Source organism: Phoxinus phoxinus (genome assembly GCF_949152265.1).
Source record: "Phoxinus phoxinus genome assembly, chromosome: 24".
In the NCBI taxonomy this organism is placed as follows: domain Eukaryota; kingdom Metazoa; phylum Chordata; class Actinopteri; order Cypriniformes; family Leuciscidae; genus Phoxinus; species Phoxinus phoxinus.
Genome location: NC_136899.1, coordinates 21,026,696 through 21,041,349, shown reverse-complemented (window position 1 = coordinate 21,041,349; position 14,654 = coordinate 21,026,696). Strand labels below are relative to the sequence as shown.

General features: G+C 37.3%; 1 protein-coding gene across 1 annotated transcript in view; it reads right to left on the bottom strand.

The window, feature by feature from the left end:
• The window catches only part of LOC306992601 (NACHT, LRR and PYD domains-containing protein 3-like), a 34,577-nt gene that overhangs the window by 18,193 nt on the left and 1,730 nt on the right, over positions 1 to 14,654 (bottom strand). The window contains exons 4-8 of the mRNA XM_079601707.1: positions 14,476 to 14,583; positions 12,494 to 14,290; positions 11,248 to 11,421; positions 6,841 to 7,011; positions 2,568 to 2,738 (exon numbers count right to left, since the gene is read on the bottom strand). Coding sequence (XP_079457833.1) covers positions 2,568 to 2,738; positions 6,841 to 7,011; positions 11,248 to 11,421; positions 12,494 to 14,290; positions 14,476 to 14,583 — 2,421 coding nt within the window. The remainder of the gene's footprint in view (positions 1 to 2,567; positions 2,739 to 6,840; positions 7,012 to 11,247; positions 11,422 to 12,493; positions 14,291 to 14,475; positions 14,584 to 14,654) is intronic.

The following is a 14,654-nucleotide window of genomic DNA, read 5'->3' as shown; positions in this document are numbered from 1 at the left end:
TTAAATGGCGTGGGTCTGCAGAGCATTCACAGCTGACCGTATACGGACTGAATGCCCCTGACCTGAAGCTTTTATCTTAAGACTATTTTAATTTTTATCATTTATTTCTATTATTTGGGTTGCCTTATAACTTCATGCTTGCAGTTTAACACATAAGTGTTTATTACAAAAACTGTAAATAAGTGTCTTTAGAAATGTTATAATATATATTATAATGAAAAAGACTAATAAAATTGTGTCTTCATATTAAATGGACAACAATATATGTCTGGACACTTGAAAAATGTGTAATAATGGAGTCTATAAAACTTAAACATTTAATTATTTATTGCATTTCACAAATCTCTACACTAATTATATAAAACTATACTGCCAGTACACCATACTGTACAAATGAACTATATCAATGTTCATTCTTGTCTGAAACTTTGAAGGAGACAAATATGAGATCTCCAGGGTCTTTAGTTTAGGAGAGAAATCTGAGCGCAGTGTGTGATGTTGCTGAGATTTCTTCTAAACTTTAGAGGAGACAAATATGAGATCTCCAGTATGAAGGGCCGTATAGGCAACAATTATTGAAAAGCCTCAACACTATTGAAACATTGATCTCTCCCACTTTATATTAAGTGGCTTTAAGTACTATGTACTTACATTGAAATTAATAATTTGATACAATGGACATATTGTGTACATACCAGTGATGCGCGGGTCAATGTATAAACAACCCGCACCCGACCGACGTTTTCAACTAACCCGCCCGCAACTCGGACCGCAAAAAAAAGAAAGAAAATATTGTACCCGACCCGCTTCCTGACCCGCGTTTTTTTAAAAGTAGCTAGTAAATGCTCATCGTAGTCATTGGACCATAGACGGAGGAACTAGGGGTGCGCATTTTTCAGAATGCTGTATGATATCGCCAGTGTTTTGTAATAAAGGCTTGATTTATTCATTTATTTCGTTTCATTTTCTTAACAATTAAGATGCTGCATGTGTTTATCCAGTCTAATCGAAGTGTGCGTCTCTCCCCGGACTTTCCCAACAAAATCCCCGCCCCTCTCAGCAAATACATAAAACTGACATTACTGAGCTATATGCGTTTAAAAGTAGCCTATTAAAATGGCACAATGGCATTGCTCAGTTCAACGTGTTGGGAAATCGGGCATTTTGTCCCGTGTCAGCTTTTATTCAAAAGTTAATAACGCGCTCAACATTCAAAAAGTAAATAAGGATTTCCCACTGTCATCTCTGCAGACTGAGCTTGTGCGTTATTCAGCCAATAAAGTGTAGACCTATGTATTTCATAGAACATTGTGTCTAGTACTATATAAATTACAAAGGTTTAATTGGCATCTTTATTTCAAACGACCCGACCGACCGCGACCCGAATATCATTAAAAATATTTTTGGATGACTCGTAACCGCGGGTAACCGCGGGTGACCGCAGGCACCTGCTCATTTTGGATCAACCCGCGCATCACTGGCACATACATGTTTTTACATTGTACTTATGTTTTTAAAATACCTGCATGTAATTACAGCTGTAATTAAAGTATGTAATTACATTTGTAATTACACTGTTGACCCTTCCCTTACACCTTAACCCACCCTTAAACTTAACCATACCACCACACCTGTCCCTAACCTAACCCGGATCACACCGCAATAGCAGAAAAACTGTTTTACATTAAAACATGAACACAATAAGTACATAGTACTTATTTTTTCGATGTAAGTACATAGTACTTAAAGCCACTTAATATAAAGTGGGACCCATTGATCAACCTTGGTGAAAATCATTCATACGCATTACTGAAATAAGAAAAGATTTCGGTAGTTGATGATGGCTAATTTCCCTTGAAAAGGAAGTTGTGTGTCTGCACTTCTGTTTAATTTGGCGCGTCTCAAACTCTTTTGTCAATGGCGGTTAGTTGTATCAAGTTGTATGGGAAGCCAAACACACGTCTACAGTGGGACGAAACGGAGCGGTGTTACAGAGCTCAATGGACCGAGCTGACCATGTTACTTTATTCATTACTGCTCCGCAGAAGTTCAGGTGTTTCCCTGCATATAAGATCATGAAGATCAGCATGAAGTTATTCGATTTCCTTTGCTTATTATCTTTCATATTAGTACATTAGTAGTGTTTGAAAAGCTACTTTGAATAATTGTATTTCTGTAGCCACAGAAAGAGCCGTTAAAAGCAGAAACTTCAGCGAGGACTGTGCAGGGCTGGGGAACTAGAGGATCAGGGTTTGGGAAACACTATTATTGCACAGAAACATCATTACGGAAAACACTGTTGAGTAAACGTGGGGGAAAAGAGTTGTCATTGTAGTCAAAGTGAAACAGACTAAAAGTATTGAACATAATGAATATAATGAAATACTGACTAAATTTAAAGGATATATTTTAAAAATGAACACTAATACCAGATCATGAGATTATTCATTTGTGTACACCTGTGATTTCTGTGCTGAGATTTAGTGTTTAACATTTTAAAAGCTCATTTTAGTCCTAAAACTCTTACTGAGGACAAAGACATGTGTGACTATCAGAGACAATCTTACTGCAGATTCTCCAGTTTACAGTGAGGATCCTCCAGTACAGCAGAGAGCAGATGAACTGAATCTCCTAGTTTATTCCCAGACAGATTCAGTTCTCTCAGGTGTGAGGGGTTTGATCTCAGAGCTGAAGTCAGAGCAGCACAACCTTCATCTGTGACTCCACAACTATTCAACCTGTAGAGAACAACGACACACTCTTCACTCTCTCAGTTCAGATCAACACGTACAAGCCACAATTCTACACAGACTATTAAATGTCTAAATTTCAATTGGAGATTTATCAGTCATAAAAAATAATAAAGAAATTTAAAAAGCTTTCAACACCTGTGCTTCATAATCCAACAGTTCTAAATGACTTTAAAAAACAACTACACCTCTTCACTCTGTGACACACTCATCGTGAAGATGAAAGCACACAAGAGTATGGTAGGTTAACTTAAATGTTTTAACCGTTTAATTCTGATGTTATTTGCAAGATATAAAGCTACGTTTTCGTTCATATGTTTCTGTAATAATATCGGAGTGATTGCAATTTCCAAGTCAAGCTGTGCTAACTGGACTTTTCCTCCCGCAGCGTCGCTGTCAGACCGACGGGAGACTGGTTGTGAAGGTGAAAGTATTAGGAGCAGGGATGTGTCCAGGATTTTATACTTGGGGTGGCAAGTGCAGAATGAGGGGTGGCAACTAGGCTTGCCATGGTATATGTAAAACCGGTTATACCATATTATGACAGACAACACCAGGATTTAATTCCGATTTAAAATGGGAAACAATAAAACATACTTGGCAACAACAGCTCAAAACTAAAAATGACTGCACTCATTAGATCAACAGATGTTTGATTCTTCTATGACGGGTAATTTAAGTAATCCATGTCTGACTGAAGCTAACTCTAAACTCTCATTACATACAAATTTAGAACAACATGAAAGTGAGTAAACGTTGAACTATCCCTTTAAATATGATGGTAACACATTTTTATAATCCCTTTTGAATTGCTTGTTGCCTATAAGTAACTTTGCAACTACATGTCAACTTATTCTAACCCTAACCCTACCAGTCTACTAATAAATCTATTAACACTCCAATGGGAGTTAGTAGACATGTGCACCTGTACTCATAGTCAACAGAATGTGTTAAAGGGACCATTCAAATAAAGTGAAACCAATATGTTCTAACCTAAATTGAGAATTATGACAACATAATTCTGAACATACCATGAGGTTTAACTGGATATATGCATTAATTGTTTCTGTCTTCCTAATGCTACCTTCTGCCTCTGTTTTGCTCTTTTCATCACTTTCTCCTTCCAGTATATCATTCTCTCCTCCACCGTGCATTTCTGTACATCCATTGCATAATAATCTCCTGCCTCTGCTCTTTGTTCCTGTTCTCCTGCTTCATCTGCATCTCGCTTGGATTTTTTTGTAAAGAAAACAAATATCTGTCTCTGTATTCTTTCCTTTTCATTTGGGCTTTCTGTCTCATAGAAAACAGCCATAAAAACACATAATGAGGACTATTGTATATACTTTTGTAAAGATAATATTCATATGGTGTACATCCTATCTAATTTCATGCTAGCATTTGGCTAAAACATGTGAAATAGCCTATTATGTAAAGTGTAATGAGCAAGATAGCTGTATTGAACATATACAGTTGAATCGGGTGTGTTTGGTCAGGAAGAGTGTGTAGATTTGGTGCAACTCCTGAGGCCTGTTGCATGAAGCTAGTTGAACAAACTGAGTTTCAGAATAGGTTTAGAGTTGACAAATATAAATATAAATCCAACCTGAATTAGATCCGGTTCAATGGGCTCACAAAGCTCTGCATAAACTTTTTCTGTCAACTCAGGTTTGATCCAGAGTTTGCGATTAACTCTGAAGCGTGTCCACGTGAAAGTGTGACACTTGTGTGAACAGCCAATCACACGGAACATGGAGAACGTCAGTTTGATTCACTTCTCGCGAGAGAGCCACGCAATTCACTTCTCTGCTGAAGATTAAGAGATCATTATGAAAAAATATCATGAAATTAAATGCATTTACAAGGCAGAAATAAACACAGCTGCTGGAGCGAAAGTTTGAGAAGACCGCTGAAAGAAAATAACCGACTATATCAATGCAAGTGAATCAAACAATTTTTATAGTTTCACAAAAAAGTTCAAAAGAATACATGCAAGCTTAATTTGTTTAAAAGCATATATATAAAGCAACGTTTAATATTAACCCTAAAAAGGGAAAGGCCATAAAAAGACATCAGAAAATGAATGTCCTGCTATTGTATTGCTTATTCAGACATAAATACAATTTCATGTTTTTTTTTTTTTAAACATGACTTTTATTTTGGATTTCTAATTTTTAATTAGGACATAGGCTACATACGTTGCCCCTTTAGGGTATAAAGTCATTAAAAAACATAATGCTTCTTTGGCAATTTGTATTATAACATCTTAGCCAAATTTTTAAAACTATTTATTCTCTCATAACTTAAACTAAACATTCTTTGTAAAATTCTGCTGATCGTTAAGTATAAAGCCATTTTATGGATATTAGCCTTCTGTATAATATTTAAAACACAAAAATCTATGGCCTATAAATTATCGAGATGACCAAAACTTTGCTGAAAAACCTCTTGCTTGCTCTACTTCATGCCTTCTGTCCTCTTGATTAATAGTTTATACTTTATACTTAAAGGTATAGCGGAGGATTTTCTTTTTCCGGGTGGGTAGCCTATACTATTGGTCCACCTAAGTGTCAATCATTCTGGTGATATGTTTACGTAAGGCCGTTCACACGCTGGCGTGCGCTAAAAGCACAGGTTGGGCTTCCCACTGATGCCGCAGTCGCGAAGATTCTACTAAACAGGTAAAGTTTGTCATGCTATTTGGAGAAATCCATTTAAAATCACTGCTAGTAGGCGTTCCCTCTCGGGAGCAAATAGAGTGTTGCGCATGTGCATTTTTTTTAAAAATTGGAGAGGGCGGGTCTTTTCTAAAATTAGGAAAGATCCTCCGCTATACCTTTAACAAATAAAGCATTCAAGGTCATCCTGTAGCGTAAGTTACCATGGCGATGGAACCCGCTAAATACCAATCCACTTTCTTGAGCCCGAAAAAACAGTTTGCTCAAAATAATCTCAAACTTACCTTACAAGGGGAGCAACTGAAACTGGCTTCATGCAACAGGCCACAGAAACAGTGGGAAACACTAACAACCACCACTCACTGTAACTCTGACGTGCTCCTGAAGAGCTTCATTTGCTGACTCAGGTGTTGGATCAGGGTTGGGTCTGAACTCTGCAGATATTAGGTTCTGTAGATCTCCAGGAACAGTTTTGGGCGCTCCAGATTTAGATTAACGAGATACACACATGATTTACGTTACCTGCTTCTGTGCATCAAAATGATACATAATATTGAACTATTCATTCGGGCAAGCACATTTCATTCTTTCTCCGGAAGAACACAAGTCCGTTCTTAGATCTGAGAAACCACACAGGAGAACCCCAACACTGCACATTTTGGATGTCTCTCTTCTCTAACCAACCCACCTGAGATCTTGGAGTCTTTACTAACGAGCTGATGAGTTGAATCAGCTGTGTTTGATTAGAGAGACATTTAGGCTACGTTTACACGTGGCCGGTTATTTTCATAAACGGACATTTCACCCCTATCCGTTTTCAGAAAAGTGTTCGTTTACACGAACCCGTGTATATGCCGTCAAGAGCTTGCCAAACCTATAGGTGGCAGTGTAACGAGAAGCTCAAGCCCACGTTAGCCAATCAGAATCCCGAAAATATAGGTCGCACTTTTGACGCAGTGCAAGTTCTGTCGCATACCGTGACGCCGGTTGCCTAAAACTCAGTTTTTCTCAGTTTACATGCAAACGTGAAAACGGAGTTTTCCAAAATCTCCACTCTGGCCGGAGTTTTTAGAAAGAATCGTTTTCAAAGGAGAATTCTCCGTTTGCGTGTAAACGAGGGGCACAACCGAAGGGAAATGTCTCCTTTTTTCAAAATAACCATGTACGTGTAAACGGGGCCTTTAACTGTGCAGTGCTGGTGACACTCCAGGATCAGGGTTGAGAACCACTGAATTATTACAGGAACATCATTGGGGAAAACACTGTTGAATAACATACAGTAGGGGAACAGGAATGGCATTGTAGACTAAAATTATTGAATATAATTAAATATTGACCAAATTTAAAGGATTTTTTTTAAATGTAAAAATAAAGTACAAAGACATGTGTGACTATCAGAGAGACAATCTTACTGCAGATTCTCCAGTTTACAGTGAGGATCCTCCAGTACAGCAGAGAGCAGATGAACTGAATCTCCTAGTTTATTCCCAGACAGATCCAGTTTTCTCAGGTGTGAGGGGTTTGATCTCAGAGCTGAAGTCAGAGCAGCACAACCTTCATCTGTGACTCCACAACAACTCAACCTGTAGAGAACAACGACACACTCTTCACTCTCTCAGTTCAGATCAACACGTACAAGCCACAATTCTACACTATTAAATATGTCTAAATTTTCATTGGACATTTATCACAGTCATAAAAAAATAATAAAGAAATGTAAAAAGCTTTCAACACCTGTGCTCCAAAAATACCAGTTTATATTGTCAGTTTAATAATAGGAGAAACACAGAGGAAAGACAATCTTCTTTTGTTGTTTGTTAATTATTGATCCTGATGTTGTGAAGGCTCAAACAAAACCAACTTTTTCAATGATTTCAGACAGCAAGACAGCATTGATTAAAGTTTATTATGGGGCAAGAACATTTTTCTAATGGCACAGCATTTTTTTTTTATAAGTTAACTGCATCTCCTGCACTGCAACAAACCACTCCGATAATATCTGCACATTAATGTACGGCTCAGACTAACATCATGTAAGACTCCAATACAATTACTAGGTAAGTATTCCCTCACAAATAATGCTCTCAGTGAGTAAACTGTATCTATTATGATAGACTACACAATATTGTAATATTATTTTCAAATTAGTTTTTAAATTATTATTATTATTATTTTAAGTCATTTTTGTACCTGGTTCATTAGGCTACTCTTGTAAGAAAGTAACAGTGGCTGGAACAGACTTTAAGTATCACATGCGCTTGAAAAGATGCAATCTAATCCTGTTTACATGAAATAAGCTGCTCCCAATCAGGTTTGAGCTCACGGACCTGTTGCTATGACAGCAACTCCAGCTTCGAAGAACCTCACAATCCTGGATCATGTAATATCGTCAACAGTAAAATCCAGAATAACAGTAATCCAGGTATGAAGAACAGGCCCCTGTTCTCCAAGTGTTTTGTAGACTGTAAATGATTTTTGTTGTTTTCACAGTATTATTACTGTATTGTCAACAGTTCTCTACTGTAGAATCTGCATTCAGTATGTTACTGTAGATTAGTTTTCACAGTATTATTACTGTATTCCCAGCAGTTCTCTACTGTAGAATCTGCATTCAGTATGTTACTGTAGATTCGTTTTCACAGTATTATTACTGTATTCCCAGCAGTTCTCTACTGTAGAATCTGCATTCAGTATGTTACTGTAGATTAGTTTTCACAGTATTATTACTGTACTCTCAACAGTTCTCTACTGTAGAATCTGCATCCAGTATGTTACTGTAGATTAGTTTTCACAGTATTATTACTGTATTCCCAGCAGTGCTCAAAGTGGGCCAGTACGCACCAGCACTTCTATAAATAATAATACGGTTATTTATATAGCGCCTTTTTAGGGCTCAAGGGCGCTTTACAATAAAAAAACAATTATAAAATCAATTGACAAAGACAGCAAACAAAACAACAGTAGGTAGATGAGAATGTAAGTACAATATTTTAAGCTGTAGTGTACCCTCACTTTTTCTTGTGTGCCGGCACTTCTCACGTGTTGCTGGTACCAGGGGCGTCACTAGGCCCTTTTTCTACTCAGCCACATGATTTACGTACAATTACTGCTTCTGTGATTCAAAATTATACATAATATTGAACTATTCATTCAGTCATGGTGATGACTAGAAGTGTGCACTGATAGATCAGTGGTCAGGTAATATGTTTTTTTATTTTTTTTATTACCGGTAAAAGTTAAACAGTACGGGAGGAGTGAAAATAAGCGTATACATAGTGACATCACTATATGAAAAACACTGCCCCAATAAATATTATTTCGCTCGCACTGACATTTTCTTGAGGTGGCTTTTTAATATTTGCTGAACTCTTCCCTCGCCATTGACAGAAATTTCTGTCATTTGTGATAAAACGCTTCCCTGCCATTGATTAAAACACAGATGAAGAAGAAGCAGAAACATGCGATATCATATGTGACTCTGTGCTGGCAAAATGAGTCAGAATGCGTACAGGCTATTACGAGTTACAGGCAAAACAAGTGGAAAATTGTCGAATTTGAGGTTTTCACAAAAATGAGTTCATTAAGCCCTCATCAAAATAGCAATGAAACATTTAAAAGTATCTTTATTTGTATGTTTTCTGAGAGGAGTACCTTTCCTCTGCTCGCTTTCCCTCAGCATAAGTTGGTATTGTTTTAAAGCGTAGCATTCCAACTTTGTGAATATTCATAGCGAATTCTCGACGGCATGAGTCTGAACCAATGAAATGTGATTTTCAAACTCATACTGATTTAAGGCGAGACACTACAGGTGAATAGGGTACAATTTAAAAATAATAGATATCACCATGACACTTCCTCAGTTGATTACTTACACAAGTTCATAAAAAAAATGTATTACAAGTTTTTGAAATTTGTATGTTTAATTATGCAAATTAGGCATTATCTCATTAAATATGCACACTTTTGCATATATTTTCGGTAGATAGATCTGAACATATGATAAAGCCAGGTGCAAAATTCTTTTTTCATTTTGATTACACACAAGATGAGAAAAGATGTTCAGAGGGATTTCAGGATATATGCTTTCATTACCTAGGAAATCAAAATATACTGTCCATAGCCTTAAAAAATCGATTTTCGCCATATTTTTGGGATTAAAATGTCCCATAAATCAGGCCAGGAATGATTTATTAACAAATCCCTCTGAACATATCTTCAGAATACTGCTAAGTGTATAACTGGAAAATTTGGTGTACATAGGTGCTACATAGGCTGAGATGTTTCTACTGGAGGATGACAAAAAACCCATTTTGAGAAAAAGGCATTTAAAGATTTGTAATGTAAAAAATCATACTTTTTTAGTGGAAACAACTATTTACTGACACAATATCTTATCAAATAATTAGCAACAACAATACAAACCACCTAAATCACATCAAAACTTATAAACACAGCATTTATGGCCTTTGAGCAGAAAAACAGTCAAAAACACACATCTAAGTGTCAGAGCACGTCACGTGATGCATCTGAACCAATCACAATGTCAGAAATTGACATCAGCCAATGAGATTTCGCTTTTAGGGTTAAATGCCCATTTTACTTTCACGATTGGTTGCTGATTAAAAGGAAATGACCATATTTGGATCCGACAGCATTGTACAGCAGAGAGAGAGCTTTTCAGACGTGTGTGAGATTAAAGGAAGTACACAGAGATCGCGGAGCAGCGCGTTGATTTAGAACGCCAGCTTTTGCTGAATTTCGGAGAAATCTATAGACGCAAATAGACAAAGTGTAGTGAAATAAAGACCTAAATGTGTATTTTGGACTTTTTTTCACCACAAGTCTGAAAGAAGACATGTTATTGAAGACAAATAGCCTAAAATCTCAAAATTGACCAGTGAAAAAAAAACGATGTTTTTGCCTGCCGTGTCTCGCCTTAAACAAAATAATTTTTCTCACATTGACATCCGAAGCGTGCCTCAAAGACGCCTCAGACAGCGCGTGATCCCGATATACACTTATACCTACACAGAATTACAGTATTTCAATATGTATATTGTTCCTATAAATACTTGGTTTTGACTTGGTGTGAGCCAAATTTGGAATTATTACCAGAGATTTTAAGGTATGATTGGTAGATGATTTTGTTTTGGAACCTTCAGAAAACTTTAACTAGATTTATCTCAAAATTGACTTTGACTATTCAATTCAAACAGGTGTAGCTCAGTCATGAACATTTTCTCATTGCGACTCATTTTGCCAGAACGGGTCACGTATGTAAGCAGATGCACATGTAAAATCAAAACTGCCTAATGTTACTTAATGAAATGTGGACGCAGGACGAGGTATAGGACTGTGAAGCTGTGGGGGTGTTGTTGGACTTGATCTACTCCATCTGTGTTTTGATCATCGTTCTGAATCCGATCCAGACATAGTCTAAATATCTAATATCTAAAAATTTCTAAAAACATAAGCAATTTTTCTGCATACAAGACTTAACATTTTAAGTCATATTGCTTCTCAAGTAAATGTATCTTCAATTAAGAATACGAAAAAGAAAAGAAGACAAAAATACTGAGAAAGAAATAGATGTTCTGAAATTTAGTCCTAAAATGTACATCAAAGCATTTAGTCCAGGGTTCCTCAAATCCGGTTTTGAGGTGCCGCTGTCCTGCAGAGTTTAGCTCCAACCCTAATTAAAGACGCCTGAACAAGCTAATCCATGTCTTCAGAGTTACAGGAAGATGAGTTTTATCAGGGTTTGAGCCAAACTCCGTAGGCCAGCGGCACTGACTATGATATACTGTAGATGATCTTACCAGAGTTTCTCCAGTTTACAGTCAGGATCCTCCAGTACAACAGAGAGAAGCTTCACACCCGGATCTCGCAGTTCTTTACCAATCATATCAATCTGTCTCAGCTGTGAGGGGTTTGATCTCAGAACTGAAGTCAGAGCAGCACAACCTTTCTCTGTGACACCACAATCACTCAAACTGTAGAGAGATGAAAATCATACTTGGTAAACACTATGAACTGACAACAAAAAGCAATAGAAAATAGAGAAAAAAATCACTCAGGAACCTTGAGGTCACGGTGTCACAGATTACAATAGGAGAGAGAGTTAAGTGTGAATAAAAGACAAATGGGACATGGTATGGACTCAGGATAACAAACCCTCAGTGTGCAAAAGAACAAGATTCTGATCAGACACGACATATACAACATGATTAAACCAACTAACTCCATGCTTTTCTCTAAATCTAAGACCGCATTCTTGGGCTCGAATTCTTGGCCTCCCTTGCAGGAGAATAACCAATAAACATGCTTTATGAATATTTTATTTTATGTCCGTTGTTGCCAGGCAAACTACTTTATAACTGGATCAGTGATAAATCACTCTTTGTCTAGCATATACTTAAGAAAGTTTATTCCCATGACATGAATTTTACAACCATCAACTGATATCTCAACCATGATTGTCGTTTTTTTAAATAATATTTTGTGCTTTATTATGTCATATTATACATGTTTTATTATATATATTATATATTTGCCTTTTTAGTCCAGTCTTTGGCTCTATCCAGTTGATGTTGTTTACCTCTATAATAAGAGTTGGGATTTGTTTGTCTGTTTAAAATGTAATATTTAAAATGTTAATGAAATCCTTATCTAAGTACCGTAGTCAAGTTTCATTGTCAAATTTGCAACAATAAAGAATTAACTTTTAAAGTGGATCAAATCCATATCAATGGTTTAAGTACTAAATCATTTGTAACATTAAACTGGTTTGTTTTAAATGAATCCTCAGGTTGAAGACATTGGCTGTCAGGTGCTTTAACACAAGTTTGAGTCAGCTTGTATTGTTTCCCAATCACATCTCCCCGTCATTATTCCCATCAATAAAATAGCTAAATACAAATAATAATAAAAAATTCTGAAAAACAATAAAAACAAGTATGCTCCCATATTGCACCTATTACTCAAACAATGTATGTTTTTTAGATTCATGAGCTTTTGATTTTCTTGTGTTTTTACAGTAAAGTGATTGTTTTCACTGATACTTACTGAACTTTAATCACAGGCAGCAGCTTCTGGAGAACCTTCAGTTTTTCAGCTTTACTGTTTTCTCCAACAAATGTATTAATATCAAACGTATCCAGCTTCTTCTCTGATGTCAACAACACAAAAACTACAGCTGACCACTGAGATGAAGAGAGTCTGGCTCCACTTATTGTTCCAGATTTCAGATACTGTTGTATTTCCTCCACTAGTGACTGGTCACCCAGTTCATTCAGACAGTGGAACAGATTGATGGATTTCTCTGGAGAGTCAATGGTCCTGATCTTCTTCTTGATGTACTCAACTGTTTTCTCATTGCTGTCAAACCTTCTTCTTCTCAGTGTCATTAGTCCCTGAAGGAGAATCTGGTGAGACTCCACTGACAAACCCAGAAGGAAGCGCAGGAAAAGGTCCAGATGTCCATTTTTTCTCTGTAAAGCTTCATTCACGGCTCTCTCATGGAGCTCAGAAAATGAAACATATTCTGATAAATTGGGTTTAAACCAATCCTTAAATATAGACAACACACCTCGTTTGGTGACTGGGTCAAATACATTCCTGTTGTTGTTTATGAGGCAGAGGTGCACATATAAAGCTGCTAGATGTTCCTGAACACTCAGATGAACAAAGCAGAAGACTTTCGCCTGATACAAGCCTGACTCCTCTCTGAAAATCTGAGTGCACAATCCTGAGTACACTAATGCTTCTGTCACATCAATGCCACACTCTCTCAGGTCTTCCTCATAGAAGATCACATTGCCTTTCACAAGCTGCTGAAAAGCCACTTTCCCCAGTTTGAGGATCATGTCTTCATCTGTCAGGTTCTTCTCATAGTCCTTCTCATGTTTGATGTTGGACTGAAGGATCAGGAAGTGTGTGTACATTTGAGTGAGAGTCTTGGGAATCTCTCCACTCTCTGCTTCACTCAACATCTTCTCCAGAACAGTGGCTGAGATCCAGCAGAAGACTGGGATGTGGCACATGATGTAGAGGCTCCTTGATGACTTCATGTGTGAGATGATCCTGTCGGCCAGACTCTGATCACTGATTCTCTTCCTGAAGTATTCCTCCTTCTGTGGCTCATTGAAGCCTCGTACCTCTGTCACTCGATGGACACACTCAGAGGGGACGAGATCGGCTGCTGCTGGTCTAGAGGTGATCCAGATGAGAGCAGAGGGAAGCAGATTCCCCGCAATGAGGTTCGTCAGCAGTACGTCCACTGATTTATTTTTGTTTACATCTCGTAGAGTCTCATTCCTTTGAAAATGTAAGGGAAGACGACACTCATCCAGACCATCAAAGATGAACAACACTTTATATTTGTCACTAGATATTTCTATTTCTTTTGTTTCAGGGAAAAAGACATAAAGAAGTTCTGAAAGACTGAATGTTTTGTCCTTCATCAAATTGATCTCTCTGAAAGGAAGTGGAAATATGAGCTGGACGTCCTGATTCACTTTGCCTTCAGCCCAGTCTAGGATGAACTTCTGCACAGAGACTGTTTTTCCAATCCCAGCGACTCCCTTTGTCAGCACAGTTGTGATGGGTTTGTTTTGTCCAGGTAAAGGTTTAAAGATGTCATTGCATTTGATGGGTGTGTCCTCTGTTGCTGATCTCCTGGATTGTGTCTCAATCTGTCTCACCTCATGCTCATTACTGATCTCTCCACTGTCACCCTCTGTGATGTAGAGCTCTGTGTAGATCTCATTCAGGAGTGTTGGGTTTCCCTGCTTTGCTGTTCCCTCATTCAGACACTTAAACTTCTCCATCAGCTTTGATCTAAATGTGTTGAGGACTTCATGGCTGCAAAATTAAAATTACATGGTACATGTATTACATAAGTTAATATAGAGATACATATATAGAGTAAAATGTCTTATTTGTTCTCTGTATCGTGACCAAGAACATATCATAATATTTATGAAATGTGTTAATTATTAATGTGTTTTAATTTTGATCTCAATCAAAAATTCCATTCCACACTTTACCTGACACCAGCACACCTGCTTTCATTAAAGTCCTGTAGTTGCTTCATAGATTGGTCACTCTTCTTACAGACGGGGTTTGTTACTGCTGATCTTTGTGGTGGGATTGAACTTAAACATCATGAAGAGAATCAAGAATCAGACACTCTGATATTGCTAATATTTTTTTTTACATCACCTGA